At 41.4% G+C, this 26,193-nt stretch overlaps 1 protein-coding gene across 1 annotated transcript in view; it reads left to right on the forward strand.

Moving 5' to 3' along the window:
* The window catches only part of phldb1b (pleckstrin homology-like domain, family B, member 1b), a 104,962-nt gene that overhangs the window by 36,630 nt on the left and 42,139 nt on the right, over positions 1-26,193 (forward strand). Inside the window, exons 9-15 of the mRNA XM_073817350.1 lie at positions 11,058-11,351; positions 12,137-12,283; positions 12,488-12,625; positions 15,847-15,975; positions 18,215-18,370; positions 18,452-18,562; positions 19,767-19,856. Coding sequence (XP_073673451.1) covers positions 11,058-11,351; positions 12,137-12,283; positions 12,488-12,625; positions 15,847-15,975; positions 18,215-18,370; positions 18,452-18,562; positions 19,767-19,856 — 1,065 coding nt within the window. The remainder of the gene's footprint in view (positions 1-11,057; positions 11,352-12,136; positions 12,284-12,487; positions 12,626-15,846; positions 15,976-18,214; positions 18,371-18,451; positions 18,563-19,766; positions 19,857-26,193) is intronic.

Below are 26,193 nucleotides of genomic sequence, written 5' to 3' on the forward strand. Positions count from 1 at the left end.
CCGAAGGGGGTTTAGACTCCTTGTGGGGAAAACATCAATGGCATGACATTTGGTTTAGGCCTACGCTTACAGTATATCCATTGCCACCTGTAAACTCTTTCAGTAGCTGTAGTCATCAAATCAGTATTTTATTTTATTTTTTGCAATAAGTAGCACCAGTAGCTCACAGAATGCAACCATTTGACGTCATTGAAATAATGGCACCCATCATATTCCAAAATATGCATGAAACAATGTTGATTTAAATAATGTAAATCTTTCATGGGTTTTCTACTACATATTTCAGTAAGATAGATCATTTACGTTATATTAAGCCATATAAGTCTTAGTACCCAGCGTTGGATCACTGTTTTAGTCGATGGTTCGACTGAAACCACTTTTTTTTGTGCTGACTATGCATCACTGTGTTTAAGGACATATTATATTACTGTAGTTTGTTGCATAAAAACTTTCAACAGTAACTTTATCTGTTACATACACTTTATTATTAATTCACTAGTCAGATGTGACAAAAAAAGTTTTTTTTTTTTATAAAAAGTTCTTAATCGATGACTTAATTAGAACTTATGAGCTCACCACTCAGCAAACTGTAAACGGCTAGCCTAAATTATTATTTTATTTAAGAAAGAGTATTTTTATTTTATTTTATTTCATTTGATGCATATTCAGCTGAGTGAGTGTGAGCCAGTCCAGTCTGCGGTGCATAATTTATCATCCCTAAACTGCCACAAGGCTCCAGAGGCACACATGGTTACCTTAGATACAGCCTTGGCACACACACTTGGCATATGGCGTCAGTCACTAGAAAACCGTTCTATCAGTCAGCTCGAGTGCCATACTGATGCCAGCCCTGCTAAAGATGACCTCGTTTTTTTTGTTTTTTTTTGACTGAGTGCTCCCACGATGACATCACATTTCCATTACTCTATAAAACTGACATTTGCTGCACAGTAAAAGCAGACGTGTCAGTGAGGAAGTACCACTGATCGGTATTAGATCTTATAGACCAATTATCAGCCTACGTCACACACGCGTCACGCTGGTTCAACTGCGCATGTCGGTTGCAAAAGACGACCGGAACCGCTATAATGTCCCGTTCCAGGCAACCCGTTACTCGTGTTTTTCCGATCTTCTATCTGTGAAAGTGCACCCAAACGACAGTCAAACCCGTGACTTCCCACTCGTGAACTCGTACTAGATCGATGTGCTCCCAGTTCCGAGTTCTGACGTGACATAGCCCGCGAAACCACTATGTCAGCACCTACGAGTGCGGTGTTTATGCAAGAGGTACACAGTGAAAAAATAGACTTTAGGACAATATAACATTGCAAACAAATTAATAATAATGTAATAATAATAAATGCGCTCAGGCAGTTTGGGGTGACTTGCCTGGAATGCTACAAAGATGTGAGTCGTGATTTGAAGTCCTGATTTACGAGTTAAAAAACCTGCCTGGAACGCAGCGTAAAACCCGAAAGAAAAATCAGAAAATGAAGGAAAGACAACCGTGAAAATGTTGTATTGTGCAGTGGGTAAAGTTACACGGCTAGTCTCGTAAGCTTGGCTACTAACGTTAACAAGTTATAGCGAACTATCCTACTGTCAGTCACTAACGTTAGAATACACTTTTTGTACAGGAGATCGGTATCCATTCGTCACTTCTGTCTTTTCCTACTCAACTCAACCCAGTGTGAAATAAACAAAGGCAAAGCAAAACTTAAATATTTGAGGTAAATATTGTCTCTTTATTTGCTAAGAGGGATTAAATTGCAGGCATCAAAATTCAGATAATTTATGGCAAGTAATGTCACATCGTGTTTTTAAATTAATTTGTTAGACATTGATCGTTTTTGTATGTCTGCATTGTGTTGTGAAGCCTGTTGAGGCATGCTTTATACATGTAATTTGCACTTGACTTGATTTGGGTACACGATTACATCTATGGCAAACGGATCTGTCAGAGCAACCCCACTCACTAACGTTAATTTCGTTGAATAACCATTCTTATCGTTGGGTGACAAGCTGTTGTAATATGCGGTAAACATTTTTTTAAATAACATTAATCAAAATAATCTATAATAATTTAGAATCTAACTGTTTTGTACCATATCCGTGTAATTTCCTATTCGTAAACGCTATGTCTCCCGGGTTTTCTGCAACCAAGATGCGCGCGCATCCCGGATGTTTACAAACAGATAATTGGTCTATAGTTTAGTGGGGATTACGCTGTGTTAGATTTGTTTACATTTTTAGCACTGGGCAGAAGAATTTGTTTTGACTCTTCTTGGTGCAGTAAATCAATCTGACATCATTTATTATAATTTATCATTATAAAAACAGTTATTATGGTTATATAGCCTATAGTTATAGGTTGCAGGGAGGCAGGCAGATTGATAGTAAGCTGTTCTACTATGAAGACATAACCACCTCCTTGTTGTTGGGAGGGCAGACATGGGTCATCTGCGCAGGGGACACATGAGGTCTGAATGTCAAGCATCTGTCCCACTGCTCTCGTGGATTAGCACACTAAATATATATCTACTTTCACTGGCCACATTATGCTGAAACATAACTGTGTGTATGTAACAGTTAAAGAGGTAGGAAGACACAAGAGCTATCTATTGTAATTCATTAACCAGGCATGCAACTGCGTTTTGACCCAGTAAAGTGCAATTAGAATCTTTCTGATGAGGATAAAAGCAGTATCTTCTGACACAGCAAGAAGCATATGAGCTCCCTCTGGAGCATTTTGTTGATAGTTTAATGTGTTTGCTTCCTGTGTTCTTGCAGTTTAGTATAAAGTGAGTTATCTGCTCTGGGACGGATTAATGCTGATTCTCCTCACAACAACAGAGAGAGAGGGAGTATTCAGAAAAAAAAGAGACAGTTAACTGACTTTCTGTGCACTGATTATCTGGGTCAGTGCAGACTTTAGTCATTCTGACCCGGCTCTTGTAATCAAGACAGTGAAGAACAACCCTCAGTGCTCTTAGCAACACCACAGCTTGTTATATAAAGCAATATTGAAGGATTCTCAGAATAATCTGTTTGACATTTGCACAGGTAACTCTGTAATCCTGAAAGATACAGATATTGATACTAGAGTTTGATATTTACAGTACATGACAGTCACTTGTGGAGCTTGATTTACAATATTCAGATTAGTAAGATGTTATTTTATTGCTATTGCTCATACTAAAGGGATAGCTCACCCAAAAATGAAAATTCTGTCATTAATTACTCTTTATAATAACTTTTGTCATTCCAAACCCTTCGTTCAGATCTTTGATTAAATCTGAGAGCTTTCTGACCCTGCATAGACAGCAATGCAACTGACACATTCAAGGCCTAGAAAGGTAGTAAGGACATTGATAAAATAGTTCACTTTTTAGATCTACTTTATTTAACAATTTATTATCTTCAGTGTCAGTCTTTGACGCATCTTTATGAGAGTACCTTTCTAGGCCTTGAAAGTGGTGGTGTAAATTTCATCAAAAATATTTTCATTTGTGTTCCAAAGATGAATGAACGACTTACGGTTTTGGAACAACATGAGGGTGAGTAATCAAAGACAGAATTTAAAATATGGTATGAACTATTCCTTTAATTACATAGATTGTCCCACATGTTTGCTACCAACACAGTTTATTGAGGAGAGTAAACAGGCAATTTAGTTAGTATTTCTTGCTTGTGTGTTTTTGTGATGGTGTATTGTCCTTGTTAGTATGACCCTGCACATGAGTATTGCCAATGGTGGACAGGGGATGTTTTTTACAGTGTAGCAGAAAAATATTAATGTGCGACATAAACTTCAAATTCTTCTTCTGCCCTTGAGCAGAGATCCTTCTCTCCCTCAGCACTGGTGTTTTTGAGAAGAGCTGGCAGTGAAACTATTACTGTTGAAAAGTGTGCCAAGAGATTCACAGAAGTGACCGTTGGTTCTGTCCTCTGCTGCATCTTGATGATCTAAACTTGGCCATGAAATGACACAATGAGCCAAAGCGATAAACCTGAAGAGGCCACAGGCCACTTTATATCCTCATCTTTTTACTACATTTGTACAGGTAACATTTAAGGTCTACTATTTAACACTCTTTATGTCTTGTTCTTTTGCCAGGTATTTGAAGGCCTGTAAAAAGGGTGATGTTTTCTGTCTATGTTTGCAGAGGATAATGCATCCAGAATATGAATTATATGCTGCTATTGTATACAATACTCATGCTCAAATATGAGTTCTCTCTAAGCTTTATTAGGGCACAGATAGACCTTTATGTGTACTTTCAGACACACAAGGACAAGTACATAATAACAGAATTGTGTGAACGTTTTCTAAAGGACGAAAATGTGAATTTAAAAGACAGCCTTATTTAGATTCTCGAAATACTGTTTAAAAAAATGTGTTTTTGAGGGTGAAGCAAGGTTCCCATTTTTCACAGCTGTGTATGTCTAGACATTTTTTTCTGTTCCAAAAATGTAAGCTGTTTTTCCCCAAACTCTGTGTGAAATTAGAGGTTCTCATCATGCTGAAGTGCAACATGAACAGATGCATCTGGTCCTGTTCATTTGGTTTGTGGCGATGTGCTGCTTTTCAAAGACGTTCAATAAGAAAGCAGTTGTTTTTTGTTTGAAATATCACATATTCCAGCAACAGACGTGTCATCCCAGGATGTTTACTGGAGGGCTTAATGCTACAGTGCTTGGTTTAGTCTGTAGTCTGTGTTTGAAAATATTGGGATGTTTTTCACCCTGTGGGTTTTCTGCAGGCAAGCCTTGAATAGAACGTGAAAGATTTATTTATTCCTCTGTGCACATTTAATGTTTTTTTTTCTAGCTGTACCTATAAGGAAAGCATTTATAGGTTTAATTTCCCAAAAAGTGTGAGTGTGGTATAAGTTTGGGACAGGCTATCCGATTTTTCAACCAAAGGCAGATGGGGTATTGAGGAAACCAGTTTGAAAATGATACATTTTACAGTCCAGTTTAGGCATAGAAATGACAAACTTCAGCTCAAAATGTGTGTTTTAGAGAATGTGTTTTTTTCAAAATGTTTGGAAAATAATAACGACGCGTCATCAAATGCACTGAACGTAAACAGTGCCACTGAACTGAAAAAAAAAAAAACTCCATTTTGCTGATTGTTGCTGCTGAAAATAGTCAATTATTGTCATTTAAAAACTTTTTATATTAATTTTATTCAGTGGTAAATATATGCATATAGGCATGTGACACTGCTGACAGTGCACTTTTTAATATCACTTGGAAGCAGTTGAAGTCTGTCTGGTTAAAGGTATTCAAACAATCCGGGCACGTCACAGCAGTAAGAGTGACACTGTGACCCCGTCACACATTTAGAGACAGAAAAAGGTCAGGAGGAGCAGGAGAGAGCCTCTGACATGGCAGGGGGTTTGAGAGGCTTTGAAAAAGGATTTGAGGAGCTGTACGTTTGTGTGTGTTTGTGTGTGTGTCATTCCAGACAGAGGGAAGACGGTGGAATGTAAGAGCTGGGATCAGAAGGCAAAGCCAGTGTCTCCTGAGCTCTGATTGGTCCATGTGTGGTTGGAATGCATAAAATGAGTGAGCGGAAATAAAAAAAGCTGGAATGTTTCTTAAAATGCCATCTCTCAGTTTTTATTTGGGCTTCTAGTGTCACTAATAACCGTCTAAGTTCAATACCTGAGACATTTTCATGTTGGAGACGTTCATACAGCAGTTGATCCACTTTTTCTCCTCACTTGTGACACGGATCTTTTTTTTTTTTTTTTGACTGTATAAATCTATTTATGTGCCTAAACACTGTATGTGTTACAGTGACTCTTTCAGTCATTAATTTTAGAATTAATAGGCCCTATGATTTTTCTACTCATTTTGACAATTTAATAGACAATACAGAGCAATGTTAAGGGTCCAGTGAAGTGCTTTAAAACACTCAGCGTTATTCTATGTTTTGACGTAATTTCAGCTGAAACAGGAAGACAGAACTGGACATATCAAGCAGTCCCGTCCCCTTTTTTAAACAGCCAGTAGCGTTTGTTTATATCACAGCTTGGGCCAGAGCTGTTGAGCTCAGTAAAGCCATATTTGTGTATGACAGCCACAATTTCATCCATATTGCTTTAAAATATCATTCTGTGTACAATTCAAATGTGTCTGATACAATTTGTAGTCTGTGCCGATTCATTCTTACTATCCGCTCCATGCTATCGTGTCTCTGGAGCAGAGAAGACTGTGTAAACGCGAAACCAATCTACTTTCACCCCAATGTACAGCATATTTACACAGTCTGAATCGTTCCCTGTCCTCTATATAGTGCACTACATGAAAATACAATTGATTCACTGTACAGGAAATGCAAATTATGTGATCAAGTGACCGATTTCAGCCACAGCTTTGGTGTGCATTTATAGTGTAGGGGGCAGGATGTTTCGGATTTTAGAGAGCATTTGATTGGACAGAAAGTTTGATGAGAAGCTGAATCGTTGAGAAGCTGAAAATCGTTGATCCAGATCCAGAAGTTTTGAATGTCTGTGTCTTGTAAATGTGAATTTTGTCATTGTTTTGGAGCACACTAGCTTATAGATAACCTTAAGGTTAACCTTATTTATACTTACGGTCAAAAAAACGTTTTGATTTCATGGGGACTTTAATGATAATTCTGAGATTTAGAATGAAACTGTAGCCTTTCCCAAAATAGACACACCTGAATGAGAAACGTGCCTTCAAGACACACTCTCACCAAAAACTCTTAGCATAGCGGGAAGATTTGTAAACAGAAGGCTATGTTTGTTCATTGCTGTCATCTGGAAAGTATGAAGCGCTTAACGGTTATCCTAAATACCGGTTCAGTGGAAACCCTCTATACTTTTCCATCTAGGTTTCAACATGTACCATTTGACTAAAATGTAATTTTCACATTAACAGTATTTCTCCGGTCTCTGAGAGAACATCTGACTAGCACCTACACAAGCGGTGTTGTTGTTTAGTAAGCACTGACCCCTGAGTGGGTTACAGTGAATGCTGTTTAAACTTGCGATTGGGCCTCCTGTGGTTGTTTCAAAGCCTTGATACATCCATTTCAATAAACCTCTATGAACATTGAATCATATCATCATTAGCAGCCACCAGCAGAGAAATAAGCCAGATGAGCCGGTAAGCCAGATGTAGTGCAATCGCTTTATGTACCTAACGTCACACACTGTGAGAAAATGGACTGTGTGTGTGTGTGTGTGTGTGTGTGTGTGTGTGTGTGTGTTGGAGGCGGAGGGACTAGGGGCTTTATTTGTTCATCTGTCTCAGCGTGTGTGTGAGTTCTGGAGAGCTACTCAATGAGGAAACATCTGAGAGAACCACAGGACTCTAACTAGTCTGCTACTTTTAACACGTCACAATGAGGGTGAGTTTGTGGTTTTCATTGCATTCTTTTATCTGTGTAAGTGTATAAAGTGTATTTGAGTCCAAATGTATCATAAACTAGTGTTTAATTGCTATAATTGTACATTTAGTCAGTGTGCTGTCATATAGGTATTTAGTCTGCTATTATTGAATCAAATATGTTGTTACCTGACTTAAGCGTGGATGTATTCCCTCATGTGTTATATTAGCTCTCCTTTACGGCATAATTAAACAGCGTATTGCTTTAGAAGTGCTCAGGTAGCCCTGGTTTTGATTGGAAACACTTCTCAGGCCTGGTTGTAAACTCCAGGATCAGAGGCTCAACAGGCCTGGATGGAAGCAGATCAAATGATTAGACTCCCTCCTACGGTTCCCTCAGCCTCTGTGTGTTTCAGAGCGCTTTTAAAACTCAAGGGTGTGCCGCCATGATCTTAAACAATTTCCTTTCCCTGGGGGGACCTGCTAATGACAACTACAGAGGGCCCTTTAAACTCATAAATGAGTGTTGTGCGCATAGGCGTCTGTTGTAGTCCTGGTTCAAAAATGTCTCTTTTAGAACTAAGAACATCTGTGTTCAATGTCTTGACAGTTTTTTCCAAAAAATCTCTAAAATGGAGATGTTGCTCTTGGCTCTTAAGCGGAGATAATGAGCTGTTACAGTATACAGCAGTTATTGGTGCAAATTGAGGTTGACGAGAAACTCTTCAATATTAGAAGGGTCTCTAGGTTTTTATGGAGCCTGAGGAATGAAAGCAAAGGGGCTTTTCATAATTCAGACGTGTAATTTTCTAGACGAGACAGCTCTGTCAGGTGAAGACATGTTGATGTGGTTCACTTCTGATAAGTGATTGAACGTTCTCCTGTGTGAGGAGCTGTGCATTTTAAAGTGTTTATGTCACAACGGATCAGTTTAATCAGTTTCAGTCTCTCTGAGCCACCAGTTTAACTTCAAGCTAAAATCATTTTCAGTTGTTAATTTGAATGGAAGAGTCTGGTACTATTTGATACAGAAGCTTCCTTCTATCTAAGGTAATTTGCTAGTTTGATGGGAAAGGGCCATGGGAACAGTCTGAACTGATTCCCCTCAGCTATGTTTCTCATTTCAGTGTGATCCTGGAGATTCAGGAGGCTGATTACAGGTTGAGCTAATTAAGGGTTTGGAGAATACTCATCACAGTCCTCCACAAATCACACTGAGCTCATCCAGACTCTAGAGCACATCAAAGAGAGCACACACAACCTGCTGGAATACCAGCATGCCTCTTTTTGTTTATCTTACTTTTCTGGTGTGGATTCAATCATGTGCAATTATTTTTTACGTCCTACAGCAAGGTTCGTAGTTGTTGGTTTGTGACCGAGCGGCTATGGAGAGATTCAGATTTTTTTAATTAAATTTTTGAATGTATGAAGTACCATTCAAATGTGTGGGGTCCGTAAGTTTTCTTAGTCTTTTATACTCGCAAAGGCTGCATTTATTTGATCATATTTGCAGTAAGACATTAGTAACTGTTAGTTGATGAGAAGAGGCTTGGTCAACCAAAAGTTTATTAGCCGTTTAGTTGCAGAAAAAAATCCACAGGAAGTGGGGAAGTCACGCAGTCCGAAACGGACAGATCGTTAACAGCTGGTCTGTATGGTAATATAGTACATCAGGCAGGACATGCAAATGCTCACCTATCATTCATCAACCTCAAATATGGCTTTTCATCTGAAAAAATGTAAGTGGTAGCAACTTGGTTGCATAGTCGCTCAATCTAATGTTAACTTAGAAAAGTGAGTGCTATTGAAGTGTCTGTAAGGAGTGTGGAAGCTAAACAGTAACATGCTTACTGCATGACAGATGGAGGCACTGGTGCGGTCACTTGCTCTTAAAAAATGCTCTGTCATATTTGGTCATATAGATAATTAAAAAGTAATACATCTTTTGAATCTGTAAAGACTCTCAATAACAATGAAACGTTGCGCTTTTGTAAAAGAATTAAAGCAAACAGGATGCGCTTTCTGCCATCTCGAAACTCTGTGTATACTTGCCTTACAGACATGAAAAATATATCTATAGAGATAGATGCGCTGTGGCAAGCTTTTTTGCATGTGCTTGAGTGCTTATTAGGCTAAGTAGGCAATTAAAGGTTCATTATTATAATTTATATGGTTTATTAATAAACGTGCAACTAATAGTTGACTAATGCTTAAAATGAATGACTACATAGACATTAGTAATGATACAAAAATATTGTGAAATAATACTTGAATTTACAATAACTGTTATCTATTTGAATATACTTTAAGAGTTAGTTGACCCAAAATAAAAATAAAAATCTGTCATTAATTACTCACCCTCATGTCGTTCCAAACCTGTAAGACCTTTGTTAATCTTCGGAACACAAATTAAGATATTGTTGATGAAATCCAAGAACTTTCTGACCCTGAGTAGACAGCAACACAACTAACTTGTTCAGGGCCCAGAAAGGTAGTAAGGACATTGTTAAAATACTCCATGTGACATCAGTGGTTCAACCTTAATTTTATGAAGCTACAAGAACACTTTTGTGCGCAAAGAAAACAAAAATAACAACTTTATCCAACAATTTTCTACCTTTCTGGGCCTTGAACGTGGTAGTTGTGTTGCTGTCTATACAGGGGCAGAAAGCTCTTGGATTTCATCTAAAATATCTTCATTTGTGTTCTAAAGATGAACAAAGGTCTTACATGAGGGTAAGTAATTAATGACAGATTTTTGTTTATTTTGGGTGAACTAACTCTGAAAGTATATTCAAATAGAAAACAGTTATTGTAAATTTGAGTATTATTTCACAATATTTTTGTATCATTACTAATGTCTATGTTTAAGCATTAGTCAACTATTAGTCGCATGTTTATTAATAAACCATATAAATTATAATAATGAACCTTTAATTGCCTACTTGGCCTAATAAGCACTCAAGCACATGCAAAAAAGCTTGCCACAGCGCATCTATCTCTATAGATATATTTTTCATGTCTGTAAAGCAAGTATACACAGAGTTTCGAAGCAAGTTTTCTTTTTTCTTGCTCAAGTTCACACAGAGTAATTAATGACATAATTTAAATTTTTGGGTGAACTATACTTTTAAATGCCCTGGAACCACACAAAACATTACAGCCAATCAAGCATTTCTAGATATTAACATTCTCATGAAAAAACATGAAACGTTTATTTATTCCTTTTGTGTACCATACAGACTGTGTTACTCAGTGGAGTCGGTGCCTCAGTCTGAGGCAAATGGCATGTAATGACCAAAGGTCACACTGAGAATGTGTCTTTGAGGTGGGCCCGACTGACTTAAGAGGGCAGCTGTTACCACATTCAGACCCCCCAGGCTGACATTACATGAGTTCTGAGTAGTTGCATAGTTGTTTCAGTGTCTACCGTAAGAGAGGGCCTGTTCTGACAAGCGCTGGGTGTTTATGTGTGCTGAAAGCAGGGCAGCGTCCTCTCACTTGAGGACAGGGTCCTGATAAGAGTCTCTCCAGACAGTGGCGCTTCTGTTTATTTCCTCCTCTCTCTCTTCAGATTGGCATCGGTAGGATGCTGAGTGCCAGAGGCTGGCGCAGAGGAAATTAGATAACGTGAAGGCAATTTTTGCCACCCCTGACTCATCTAATAGCTCATCTCTGTTGTGTTTTAGGAACGGCAGCGGCTGGAAACAATCTTGAACCTCTGCGCCGAGTACAACAAGGGTGACGGGCCGCCGGGAGATCTGGGAAGGATGGGCGTCTCTGGGCTGGGCTCGAGGGACGGGCTTAACGTCAGACGTCCTTCCATGGACAGCATGAGCAGCGTGAGCAGCGCTTCCTTAAGGGTGGCACAGAGACATCGTGAAAGCCAAGAGGAGAACCTGAAGGAGGACAGCAGTAGCACTGAGAGTGCGCAGCAGGACGGACGGACCCCGCCAACTCTGCTAAACGGACAAAATGGACAGGTCGGACTCTTTTTATTTTTTTTAATCTGAATAGTTGTGGTCCATTATATAAAGCTGTGCTCATAAGTTTACATACCCCTTGCGGAATATGCAAATAGTTTAATCATTTTTAACAAAATACGAGGGATTATGAAAACTGCATGTTTTGTTCATTAGTACTGTTCTAAATATGCTATTTCACATAACAGATGTTTATATATATACTCCACAATAAGAAAAAATAACTGAATTTCTAAAAATGATCCCGTTCAAAAGTTTACATACCTTTAAATCGTAAAACTGTGTGTTGTTTCCTGAATGCTAGACAATGTTAATGTGCTTTTTGTATTACATATTTGTATTATTACAAACGTTTAGGGTCAGTAAGATTTTATTTGAGGAAATTAATACTTCTATTTGATATTTTTATTCAAAAGTGACAGTAAAGACATTCGTAATGTTACAAAAGATTTCTATTTAAAATAAATGCTGTTATTTTGACTTTCTATTTATCAAAGCATTATAAAAAATGACAGTTTCCACAATAATAACATTGATAATGAGAAGAAATTATCAAATCAGCATATTAGAATGATTTCTGAAGGATCATGTTACACTAAAAATTCAGCTTTGCCATCACAAGAATGAATTACATTTAAACAAAATATTACAATAAAAAACAGTTATTTTAAATTGTAATAATGTTTCACAATATTACTGTTTTTACTGTATTTATGATCAAATAAACAGTCTTGGTAGGCATGAGAGACTTCAAAAACATTGAAAAACCTGTGTATGCTATTCAGGCAGAGGACTCTCTGGGATCGGGCAGCATTGGCCGTCTGGAACTGGGATACCTGGAAGAGGAGCGGGTTCGAGTGCTGGCAAAGGTAGATGAGCTCAAAGCTCGAATCACAGAACTGGAGCAGCAACTTCAGGAGTCCAAACAGGAGGTGAGCCGCTCTCGTAAACATTTTTATATAGCTATTTAAATACACTGAAGAATATACAGGAAGTCCTTTACTAATTATAGTGGATAAGAGTTGGAAGCAGCAGGAAGTGATGCGTAGTGGAATAGAGAATGTCAGATGGAGCTCTTGGGTGTGTTTATGTGGCCTGTGTGAGAATTGCTCTATCTGATGTGTTGATCTGGACAGGCTGAGATGGAAAGAGCTCTGCTGCAGGGAGAGAGACAGGCTGAGCTGGAGCAAATCGAGGCAGAGACAGAGATTATCAACCAGCTGCAGCGCAAACTCAGCGAACTGGAGAACACCATCCAGAGAGAGAAAGACAAGGTAGGATACACACATAAAAGCGCACATGATGTAACTATCCAGAACACATTTATGCATTCATTTTGTCATGTTTAAGTAAAAATGTTGCCATTAAGGTGTGGTCATATTGAGCATTGATTGGAACATTTTGAACATCTTGAATTTCGCATTAGGGTGAAAGATTTCCCCACGCAGATTTCGCAACTGGTTCAGTTGGTTGCAAATTTGCCATGTTTGGTGTAAAAGTAAATTCATTGTAAACTGTTCTTCATACCCATATACAATATTGAATGGATAGTACACAACAAAAAATGAAATTTATTCACCCTCAAGCCATTTTAGGTGTATATGACTTTCTTCTTTCAGACGAATACAATACAATTCTTTACAAAGGATTTGTAAAGAAAAATGATGGAGGATTTCGATATAAGCAAAGAGTAGACTGGTTTTCCTTCGCTGCAACAAAACTTGATTCTCAAGAGTCTAGAATATTCTCACCGGAGCTTACGCTACTTTTACGTACTACGTCATCCACTGCAACTCCACTCTCTCATGAACACGTGTATCACAGTTAACGGAAGAGATTACTGTTTATAAAGTTTTAAATATGGATATTTAAAACACATTGTTTTGCTTCAGGAGGCCTTTTTGAATCTCCAGAGCCATGTAGAGTACTTTTTATGATGGATTGATGCAGTTTATTGGACTTCAAAATCTTAACACCCATTTACTGCCATTATAAATCTTGGAAGAGGCAGGACATTTTTTAACATAACTCCGATAGCATTAATCTGAGAGAAGGAAGTCATATACACCTAGAATGAATTGAGGGTGAGTACATCATAGGCAAACTTTCATTTTTGGACGAAGGAACTAACCCTTTGACAATAGACAATTTACCTTTTTTGCTCACAAATTTTCACCGAAATGTGACTGCACCTTAATTGTAAAGAGTTTCAAATCCCCAAACGACTGTTTTGTGTTGTATACTGTTGAGCCTCTCTGGACTGAACAGCCTTTTCTGGTCTCTGACATTCCTTAAAGGCATGCCATTCTGCAGGATGGCCACTCAAGGCCCATTCTGGTCTCGATTGCCATCCCAAGGTAAAAAAAACAAAAACAAAAGAGCAAAAGTGCTCATCCAAACTAGCCAAAGCGCTTCCCATTACATCTGGTCATTCTACATTCCACAATAGAGGATCTGAAGATGATAGTCACATTTAAATGCAGTTCACTGGTTCCGTTTGGGCAGAAAGCCAAGGTCCTGTCTAGTAATCAAGCATTCATTCACAAGAGGTGTTGTCTTTTTCCTCTCCTTTTGTGGTGGTTCTCATCAGGTCCTCTACAAAGCTTGGCAACACTAACAAGCCTTCATTAACCTCTAATCTCCTCACTGCTTTTTTTTCCACACTCACAGTCTCTCCGTTTCTTCTGTTCACCCCCTCGGGTTCAAAACTGTTTAGCTTAGCACAAACTCAGGCTTTGGGATTAGAGCGCTGGCTTTGAGGGACAATAGCTCCAGTGGTGTGAGACGCGGTGACTTACAGTGGATGTCTTTTAGAAAGCCTTTTCCTGAACGCTGTTTCAGAATTCTAGCTCTTATTTCTTATCCATCAGATTCTTGGTTTCTCTGGATATTTTAGCCTGCTTTTTCGATTCTGCCTAGTGTTAGGCTCTTGGAGAGATCCTTAAATGTTTAGTTCACTAAAAAATGAAAATTTACTGACTTTGTTTCTTTGGAATGCAAAAGGAGACATTTTCCTGTTGAAAAAAACAGCATTTGCTGGTTAGGTAGGTTTTGAAGCATGGATGCTGGTTTGAGCTGGTTTAAGCTGGTCCTTAACTGGTCATGAGCTGGTTTAAGATGGTCCTAGCTGCTTAGGACCAGTTTAGGACCAGCACATGACCATCTTAAACCAGCATTCATGCTTGAAAACCTACCTAACTAGCATATGCTGTTTTTTTTCAACAGGGTTTGAAGACTGCTTGTCTTTTTTTTCTGTGGAATTACAATGAATAGGAACTTAGGACTTAAAGGTTCAAAAAGGATGCAAAAGCAGCTTAAAAGTATGATAAAAGTGGTCAAACCACGAAAGCACTCATTGTAAGTTACGTTGTAGGTTTGTTTGACAGAAAGACAAACATTTAAAGAGATAGTTCACTCAAAAATGAAAATTCTGTCTTTAATTACTCACCCTCATGTCGTTCCAAACCCGCAAGACCTTTGTTCATCTTCGGACGACAAATAAAAATATTTTTCATGAAATCCGAGAGCTTGCTGACCCTGCGTAGACAGTGACGCCAATGACACGTTCAAGGCCCAGAAAGGTAGTAAGGACATTGTTAAAATAGTCTGTGAAGCTTGAAGAACTTAAAAAGAGCTTAAAGTCCACATTCATTGCAATTGCTTGGAAAAGGTAAACTAAAAATTCTCCTTCTGTCTTCCACAGAGAAAAAAAAAAGCTTTAAATAATTAATAATATAAAAAAGATAAATATTTTACTCAAAGATACTGCAATACTCTGGATTACAGCCAGGTTTGTTCACAACAGGATCGTTCATTCAGATCTTTATTGATCAGTTTGTTTGCTTTGAACCCATTTCCCTTACGGGGGTTTGGCTACCACTACGCCCATGTTACCAGACCGGCTGTAATTTGTACTAGATTGATCTTGACCGCAAACAATCTGTGCTAACATAGAAAATTCCCCTATAAACCTTGAAAATGGCTTTGTAAAGTTCTTTAAACAGAAACTTGTTCTGTCTGTACGCGCTATGAATGTGCTGATATTGTTCTGGAAACGAACACAATGCATGAAGGCAACATGCAATAGAGTAGCTCAAATAGAAATATCTGAGGACTAACTTTTTTATATATATATATAAATATCTGATGCATTAAGTATGGTGCTATTGCAAATATTTATTTTTATGATAAAAGAAAGACAAAGGTCAAGCTTCAAACTAGCCGACGATCCCAATCGATCCCCATCTGATACAGCATAATCTCATCTGAAAGTCTTTGTCCAAGAAATGCCTGAGAACAGAAGTCTGTTTGGCCCTGTTGACGGCCTACAGTCCAGTGCCACGTAGCTCATTTAGTTTTATAAGGCTTAGAGTTCATCCTTTCTGGCTCCACCCACTCTGTTGTGACCTCTAACCTTGGACGCTTCTGCATGGCGTGGATTTGAGCTGTGTGTTCTCTTTCTCTCCCCTCCCCGGATGGTGTGTTTTCTTTCTAGGAGAGGGCTAATGTTGACGCCGAGCGGGAAGCCCTGGAGAGGCTTCAGGATGGGTACAATGAGTTGACGAGCCAGCTCCATAACTGCCCTGAGTCTCTGAGGGAGCAGTTACAGGAACAACTCAAGAGGGTCAGTGACCATCAGGAACATCAGCACTTTACGAACCGCTTCTGCCCTACAGTCCTGGCTTTATAGAGTCCACCTTTCAGATACACATGGCCAACTAAGCTCTTTTGGGTTGCCTCTACACCGAATCCACCATGATGATCCTAGTAGAAACATTACTCTGTGTTTATTATTATTATTATTAAGAATGATTTCTGCTGGGAACACCATGTTTTTGTTGTTGTCTGAAATTCTTCATGTGAGGTAAAGTGGTGTTAACTGGTGAAATTTTGCATGTTTTTGACATTTGTGGGTGTATTGTTGAAGTTTGCACATGCTACTGTCTGCCAAAATATTAATAACACCTAACAATGTACTAATCTATTAATGCAGAAACTAACGTAGTGCTAGTTTTGTTTTGATACTTCTCACTTGATTATTTTCCTCAAACCATTTGAGCGCAAAACCTACCAACAATCGATTTCATTGGTCAAATCAATCTTCCAGTCACAAGTCAATAAAAGTTTAGAAAAACCACGGATGAATCAGGTCATGACAAACATGCTATTTATCTGGAAGTGCAACCAATTTTATAATAAAGGTTATGGTTATGGTTAGGGTTAGTATTTTTTTTAAGCATTATATAGACAGTCAGCACTGTAATTGACGTGCCCAATGAAATCTTTAAAATTGCTAAAGGGTTTGCGCTTAAAGAGATTTACGAAAGTTCACCCAAAAATTGTTCCATGATTTACTCAATATCGAGCCTTCCTAGGTACATATGACTTTCTTCTTTCAGACGAATACAATAGGAGTTATATTAAAAAATGTCCTTGCTCCTCCAAGCTTTATAATGGCAGTGAATGGCTGTTGAGATTTTTAAGTCTAATAAAGTGCATCAATCCATCATAAAAAGAACTTCACACGGCTCCAGGGGGTTAATAAAGGCCTTCTGAAGGGAATCGATGTGTTTGTGCCCAAATTTCTAAATTCCAAATATCCAAATTGAAAACTTTATAAACTGTTAAAAAAAAAAAAAAACATGTACGACAGATAGCGGAAGCTAGAGATTACAGTTTATAAAGTTTTAAATGGATATTTTTCTTACGCAATGCAATTCACTTCAGAAGGCCTTTATTAACTCTCCTGAGCTGTGTGGAATACTTTTTATGAAGGATGGATGCACTTTATTGGACTTCAAAAACTCAACACCCATTCACTGCCATTATTAAGCTCGGAAGAACCAGGACATTTTTTAATATATCTCAGATTGTATTCATCTGAAAGATGAAAGTCATATACATCTAGGATGGCTGGAGGAGGAGTAAATCATGGGGTCATTTTCATTTTTGGATGAACTATCCCTTTAACTTTAGAGGAAAATCATGCACTTCTTTCTCTATATACCACACAGATTATGACACTTTGTCCAAATATGTTTTTGCAATTTATTTTGATTCTATTTGTGTAAAAAGACACTAAAACACAAAGCATACCAGGAAGTCTCTGTTTAAAATATGAAGAAATATCATATTATTTTGATTTGCATAGTTGAAGGAGTCTCATTGGACAGTGTTTTTGATGGCTAGTCTTTTCTGCAGACAGAAATATCCCAAGGGTTGCACGAGAGAGAAGTGATGTCATGCTCCGCACTGAGCCTTCAAGCTTCAAGTGTCCGAAATGCTTTGATGAATTTACAGCAAGGGTCAGACAGTGTCCTTGAGATCTGTATATAGAAAAAAACGACAGGATTTGATTCTTTTTCATAAGTTAAATTTATGAGCTGAAATCTCAATGTCATTCTACTTTCTTCAGTCTTCCCAGGTTTACCATCCCAGCTAAAAGTTTAAATGATGTTTGATGTACTTGAGTTTCAGTTGAATGAAATATGGTAGACCTTAAAGGATTTTAGGAGAGTTTATTATTTCTGCACAGATTTGTGTGTAGCAGTGTTTTCAACCCCAGGGGATACCTGAAATTACTGTTGGAAGTCTTCGAAATTTTACATAAAACATAAATATCTTAAGAATAATGATTAGAATAAATAATGAATAAATGTTTATTAAATTTTAAATACATTTATAGTTTGGATTATTGTATTTGGATAAGGTTGACAACCCATGTTGCATAACGTTCCTGCTGGTTTCTCCCTTTCGGCTTTTTAGGCTGACTCAGCTTGGCTGCTGTGGAGCATGCTTAGTGCTGTCATTTATGGGATGCTTTTGACTAGTTATTGACCTCATGCATTTATGTATGTGTGTAGGAAGCTGAGACTCTTGAGGCTGCAACTAAGCAGTTTGAGGACCTAGAGTTCCAGCAGTTAGAGAAGGAGAGCAGTCTAGAGGAGGAGCGTGAGACTATCAGCCAGCAGCTGCTGCAGGACAGAGCTCAGTACCACAGCAGCATCACCAAAAGAAAGGTAAATGAAACTTAGACACACATAATAAATCATGGATGCACCAAGAGTGTCCCAATCTCATTTCCAAGTTGTTGTTTACAGGAAAAAATTGCGGCATTGGAAAGCCAGGCCAGTCAGCTGGGAATACAGGCTGCTCAGGAATACGAGAGACTGGCCAAAGACAGAAGCATGACTGTGCAGCTGCTACAGAAGGTACAGGAATTGAAAATATATATAAATATATGTATATAAATATATGTATATAAATATATTCACTTTAGATTCTTGCTTATTATAAAAAGTTTAGAGTGAGGACTTGCACCAATTTGTTGCATGGTTAAAAAGACCAATATTTCAAATGTTTATTGTTAAATGATTGACTCTTTTTGAATGAATTGGTTTGTTTGGGTAGTTAGTGTAAATTAACCAATTCATTAAACATTTTTCTAGTTGTATTAGTTTAACAGTTGAGATCATGACTGATTTTGTTCCATGTAAGTATTGCTTTGAACATTTCTATTAAAAGGAACCCTGGGTATTAAGTAGCACAGGTTTTGTAGCAATAGCCAAAAAACACACTGTATGGTTCAAAATGAATGATTTTTCTTTTATGCCAAAAAATTGTTAGGATATTAAGTAAAGATCATGTTCCATGAAGATGTTTTGTAAATGTCCTACTGTAATGTCCAAACCTAATTTTTGATTAGTAATATGCATTGCTAAGAACTTCATTTGGGCAACTTTAAAGGTGATTTTCTCAATATTTAGATTTTCTTTAGTCCAGATTTTCAAATAGTTGTATCTCGACCAAATATTGCTCTATCCTAACAAACCATACATCAATGGAAAGCTGATTTATGATTTATCAGGTGGGCATTATTTCAGTGACGTGAAATGGTTGCATAACTCTGAATATACAACTCGGAAAATAAAACACTGATACGATGCCACATTGTGGTCTACTAAAAGCCTCAAAGGTATCAGGGCTGAAGCGGCGAGAACAAAGACGCAGGACTTTAGGAAGTTTTATTCGTCCACAGACATCTTCCTATTCTTTTCTCCTCTTCTTATCACTAGGAAAGCAGTGAAGACCTACATTGTCTCTCTTGTTGCCCTTCGACTGAAAATTACAACCAAAAGCCGCACAATGTTGCATCGTATCAGTGTTTTATTTTTCAGTAAGAGACATCATTTACATTATTTTAAGCCATACAAGTCTTAACATCCAGGGTTCTCTTTAAGCATGTTTGGGGTTGGTTAGATATTTTAGTGTTAGATAAGTGGCTACATACTGTACATATTTGATCATAAATACAGTAAAAACACTAGAATTTTTAAATATAGAAAATGCTGTTTTATATTTGTGTGGAAACCTTCATACCTTTTTTAACTGATTGACTTGGAATCTGTGTTTCAGGAAAAAGAAAGGCTGGCCAATCTGGAGAGAAGATACCAAAGCTTAACTGGTGGAAAGACGTTCCCCAAAAGCTCCAACACTATAAAGGAGGTAAGCAGAACTGTAATCATATGGTTCATGAGCCTGTTACGCTAGGCTACAAGATATAGCTGCTGAATATTTGCTCTCCTGCATGAAATTAGAAGGTATTTGTTGGTTATCATATCTTTAAAAAACATTTCAAGTACAGTATGCTCTCATTTGACCTTTAAATGGTTAATATGGAACCGTAGTATGTTAAACATTTGGCAGTCCATCTTTGTAGTTTAGTTTCTCAAGTTAGGAAAGCCACAAGCTTCAGCTTTTTAGCCAGATGGTAGCATATTCCCATGTGCTGTCCTGTAATAATTTGGTTAGCGAGACCGGAAATGAAATCTTTTAGACTCAGGATATTGCTTGACTTATAAACCTCCGCCCAGGATGTGCTTCACATCAGCGAGGCTGACCTGTTAGACGATGACAACCCCTACTCCTCCCCTTTTCATGCTTCCTCATTCCACTCATATCCCATGGTGCCTCAGGAGGTAACTGAACTAACTGTCGATGCATGCAGCCTGGAGCGTCTAAAACTGCCAATATTGACTAAAACGTGCTCTGAGAACATGCCAGTACAAAACATCTCAATTTGTGTTGCTTCATCGAGAGCACTTGGCTTGTTGGGATCTGATATTTGGAGGCTTCCAAAGACAAATCACACTTCCTCTTTAGTTTTGGAATAGGTTTATTGATTTTGTGTATAGCCAAGGCACTTGGAAAAAAAACAAACTGTGAAGTCTACACATCAGGTTTTGGGAAATAACTAACAAAAAATTGCCATATGAATGAATTGGTTTGTTTGGATAGTTCATTTATAGTTTTATTAATTTTATAATTGTGATCATTATAGTTTTTGTTCCATAAAAATGTAAACAGGTATAAAGTGCTTTTTTCTTTTTGGAATGTTTTAATTCACATAAAGAGTTAGATGGAGGCATGTCACTGTTGGTCGGGCTAGGCATGCCAGAACTGCTCTCGTTGGGTTTGGATGTGAGTAAACTGACAGCTGAACTTCTGTCTTGCGTGAATGGGTTGACTGGTACCGTGTCTCAGGAGTATTTGAAGCTGTCGGATGTTTATAAGATGTATAGGAGTGATTGCCATGACATCCAGCTCGCCAACGCTTCCTCACACGGCCTCTCGCTTGCCCTTGAGCCAGCTGTAACCGCCCCCCGTGAGGTATCATAGCTGCTCTCTTCTTTCTGCTTCTCTCTTTTAAACTTCTCCTTAGTGCTACTTACATTGGTGCTGTATATATATATGTTAGCTTAACATCATGTACATGACCATAACCAAGCATAGTATTAGGGTCATGCTAGGAAATGGGTGCCTTTTCTTGTTTAGTACGGGGAAAAAAATGCTAAAAGATATAGCTGAGTTTGTTTCTTGATCAGAACAGATTTGGAGAAATTACAGCAGTATTTTAGTATGCTCACCAATGGATCCTCTGCAGTGAATGGGTGCCGCCAGAATGAGAGTCCAAACAGCTGATAAAAACATTACAGTAATCTACAAGTAATTTACACATCTACAGTCCATCAATGAACATCTTGTGAAGTAAAAAACTGTGTATGTAATAAACAAATCTATCATTAAGGCATTTTAACTTTAAACTATCACTTCTGGTCAAAATATGAACCCATGAACCATAATTACATACATTTTATGTACTGTTCCTTTAATAAATCGCGTTATGACGTCTCAAGTATAATACAGTGAAAAAAACTTTTAACTAAATATAAGTTCAAAGTCATTGACTAAAACTAATAAAGACATTTTTGTTAATTTAAATAATTTTGTTAATTGAAACCTGAAATAATGAAATAACCTGAAATAATAATAAATATTTGACAAAAAAACTAACTGGAAAAAAGAATGTTGCTATTACAACTAAGTGAAATAAGTTTAAGGTGAAGCATGAAAATTAATATAAAAAACTTGAAAAAAAAAAACAAGTAAAAAACATATGTGTATATATATATATATATATATATATATATATATATATATATATATATTGTGGCCGGGCGGGGAATAGCACGACAGAACAAGAGGTTTAGGTGAGCCCCGGAGGGTGCGTTTATTGACAATAGTGCAGAAGTGAAGGAGATAATACGGGGAAAGGGCGATGTGGCGTCTTCGGTGCTCGGTGTCTCGTGAATCCTCTGTCCCTTCGTGCTCTTTGGTGACTGTGGCCAGTGAGGGGTGAGTGCAGGAACGTGCGGTCACCCCGAGTGAAAGCGGTCCAGGCTGGGTGCGGCCCAATCGTCACGGCGAGTCTGTGAAAGGAACGATAGAGAGAGACGGTAAGCGTTTTAGCTCTTTGGAGAAGCTTCTCACCCTTCTGTCCTTTGGGGCTCGTTTATAAAGGAGATCTCGCCGTGATCGATTGGTCCGTGTTGAGCAGTTGCAGGTGTTCCTGATGAGTTGCCAGGGCGACGCTGATTGTTCCTCGGGACTCCCGCCACACTCCCCCCCCCAAGCGACGTCCTGGTTCTGGAGGAGAGAAGAAAAGGGGGAGACTGGGGGTGGGGGGGAAGTGACCCCTGACAGACCTGCGTATGCTGCCCAGGACCGAGAGAGCCCGTCTGCGTTGGTGTTGCTGGTGCCGGCTCGGTGGCGCACATCGAAGTGGAAGTCCTGGAGCGAAAGGAACCACCTTGTGACTCTGGCGTTCGTGTCTTTTGCTCGGGCCATCCACTGTAGGGGGGCGTGATCTGTAAAGAGAGTAAAATGTCGACCCAGTAAGTAATATTTTAGCTCCAGGACTGCCCACTTGATGGCGAGGGCTTCCTTTTCCACGGCCGCGTATTTCTTCTCGGCCTGGGACAGCTTACGGCTGATGTACATGACAGGATGCTCTTCTCCCTCCTGGACCTGGGAGAGCACGGCTCCCAACCCCGTGTCAGAGGCATCCGTCTGGAGCAAGAAGGGACAGCCGAAGTCTGGAGCTCTCAGGACGGGTTCCGTGGTCAAGGCTTCCTTAATGCGTGTAAAGGCCCGCTCCGCGTAATCATTCCAGTGGACCCGTTCTGGCTGTCCCTTCCTGGTCAGGTCCGTCAGGGGGGCAGCTATAGAGGAGAAACTGGGGATAAAACACCGGTAATAGCCCGCCAACCCCAAGAAGGCACGTACCTGGGTCTTGTTGGTGGGCCGGGGGGTGTCCAGGACGGCCTTTACTTTGTTTTCCTGTGGTCGTATGAGTCCTCTCCCGACCGTGAACCCCAGGTAGCGTGCTTCGTTGTAGGCTAGGTGACACTTGCGGGGGTTGGCGGTCAGTCCAGCCCGACGGAGCTCAGACAGCACCCTGCGGAGCCGCTCCAGGTGGTCCTCCCATGCCTCCGAGTGGATGACTACGTCGTCAAGGTACGCCGCCGCGTATGTCTGATGGGGGCGAAGGACGACATCCATGAGGCGTTGAAATGTTGCGGGTGCCCCGTGCAAGCCGAAGGGAAGGGTCCGGTATTGCCAGTGGCCAGACGGAGTGGAGAAGGCTGTTTTTGGTCGGGCTTCGGAAGAAAGGGGGACTTGCCAATAGCCCTTTGTCAGGTCGAGTGTTGTGATATACCGGGCCCTTCCCAGGCGCTCTAGGAGTTCGTCCACTCGGGGCATGGGGTAGCTGTCGAAGGCAGAGACTTCATTGAGGCGCCGGTAGTCATTACAGAAGCGCAGGGTGCCGTCTGGCTTCGGGACGAGGACGATCGGGCTGGACCAAGGGCTCCGGGATGGCTCAATTACCCCCAGTTTGAGCATTTTTTGGACCTCCTGCTCTATAGCCTGCCGGCGGGCCTCTGGGACTCGATAGGGCCGTTGCCGGACGACGACGCCTGGAGGAGTGTGGATGTCATGGGAGAGGACGTTAGTCTGGCCGGGGGTGTCGGAGAAGACGTCTTGGAACTGACCGACCAGATGCCGCAGCTCCGTCTTCTGGGCGGCCGAGAGGTTAGGGTTGGCGTCCACAACCGCGGGCTCTTGGACGGCTAGGGCGGCCACTTGGTCTCGGTCCCCGACCCATTTCTTCAGCAAATTGACATGATATAGTTGTACAGCCTGCCTTCGGCCGGGCTGTCTTACCCTGTAGTTCACCGGGCCGACTCGTTCCTCCACTGTATAGGGTCCTTGCCACTGTGCCAGGAACTTGCAGGCTACGTTGGGGACCAAGACCATCACCTTGTCACCTGGGTGGAACTCCCGCGGTTGGGCCGCCCGGTTGTACAGACGTTGCTGGGCTTGCTGGGACTTCACCAGATGTTCCCGGACTAATGGCATGACGCGGTCGATTTTACTCCTCATATCTTGCACATGCTCAACGACGGTCCGGTAGACTGCCGGCTGCTGCTCCCAGGCCTCTCGGGCCACGTCGAGGAGGCCGCGGGGTTGTCGTCCAAAGAGGAGCTCAAATGGGGTGAACCCCGTGGATGCCTGGGGAACTTCTCGGACTCCGAACAGCACATAGGGGAGGAGGAGGTCCCAATCTTTCTTGTCCTCAGCAGCTACCTTCCGCAACATCTGCTTCAGGGTCTGATTGAACCTCTCGACGAGCCCGTCGGTCTGAGGGTGGTAGACTGATGTGCGGATTTGTCGTACCTTCAGCAGCCGGCAGAGGTCAGCCATTAGCCGGGACATGAAGGGCGTTCCCTGGTCGGTCAGTATCTCCGACGGTAGCCCCACCCGGCTACACAGCAGGAACAGTTCCCGGGCGATGGATTTCGCGTTGGCTTGGCGTAGCGGAACGGCCTCTGGATACCGGGTGGCGTAGTCTACAATGACGAGGATGTGCTCGTGGCCCCGGCCAGACCTCGGCAACGGCCCTACGATGTCCATCCCGATCCGCTCAAAGGGCACCCCAATGATGGGTAAAGGGATGAGTGGGCTGGGGGGAGGTTTCCGTGGGGATGTCCGTTGGCATGCTGGGCAGGCCTGGCAGAACCTCTTGACCTCTGCTTCGAGTCCCGGCCAGTGGAATCTATCACGGATACGTTGCACGGTATTCTGGGCGCCCAGGTGTCCAGCCATGGGGTGAGCATGCGCCAGCTCCAGGACTGTCTCCGTTTTCTCCTTGGGGACAACGAGAAGACGTTTTACCTCCCCCCGCCGCTCCGCGACACAGTACAGCAGACCGTTTTGCACGACGAAGTGTGGGAGAGGGTGAGGGGCCGGAAGGACGTCCTGGCCTTCAAGGACGCGTACTTGCCGCCAGCAGTGTTTCAGCCTGTCGTCTTCCTTCTGGGCTCTTCCAAAGTCTCCCCCACCCGTAACCTGCTGGAAAACATTATGGAAAAGGTTAGTATCACGGGCGGGGGACTCACCCTCTCTCCCACTGTCGGTTGTCAGCAGGCTGTGTGGGCTCTCAGACCCCCGCGACGGCTGGCGACGTAGGCGTCGGCGTGGACGGGCGGGCTGTGTGGTTTCGGCTAGGGCGGCCTCCAACCCCGGCCAGTCCCGTCCCAGTAGCAGCGGCACAGGTAGGTCCTTGAGGACGCCAACTTCCAGAGTCCAGGCTTTACGACCTTTGTGGAAGGTGAGAAGATTAGTAAATACCTGGCGGGTATCTCCGTGGACACAAGTAATGGGCATTACAGCTTTGGGACTAGGCCGGGGTTCCAGCGTGCCGGGCCTTGCTAGGGACACGGCACTTCCTGAGTCCAGTAAAGCTTGACAGGAGCGGCCTTGAATTTTCACCGTGGTCATCGGGGCTCCACGGGGGGTCCTGCGGTGAACCACACAGCCCGCCATCCAAGGCTTCACAGGCGGAGACGGTGGGTCCGTGGGCATCGGTTCGTCGCGGGGGCTGGACGGTCTGCGCACTGGTCGTGGGATGCCCTCTGGCGGCCGTCGCTCCTGGGGCACCCTCCGGGGAAAAGGCGGCGCTCGCTCCCCGGCCTCCCGATGATAGGCTGCGTCCGCCAGTTCGACCGCCTCGACGAGCTCTGCGATGGACTTTGGGCCCCGCATGCCGGCAGCCTGCCTCATCGAGCGCGGGAGCGCTCTCAGCATCCGGTCAACCACTACCCGCTCGGCGACTTGGGAGGGGGATGGCGAGTCCTCTAGCAGCCAGTGTTCGGCTAACCGCATCAGATCGGCGGCTTGGGTGCGTACTGGCAACCGCGCTTTGAATTCCCACTCATGGAAGCGCTGGGCGGCAGTGGTCGCTGATAGCCCTAAGCGGCCTAAAATTTCTCTTTTCAGTTCATTATAATTACTTTGAGAAGACGCAGGTAATGAAAAGTAAGCACGCTGAGCTTCCCCCGAAAGCAACGGTGCCAGTAACGCAGCCCAAGTACCTCTAGCCCAGCCCTCTGTACGAGCGACTGACTCAAACATTTTGAGGTAAGCCTCAATATCATCATCT

This window comes from Garra rufa, chromosome 14, assembly GCF_049309525.1.
Source record: "Garra rufa chromosome 14, GarRuf1.0, whole genome shotgun sequence".
Lineage (NCBI taxonomy): Eukaryota > Metazoa > Chordata > Actinopteri > Cypriniformes > Cyprinidae > Garra > Garra rufa.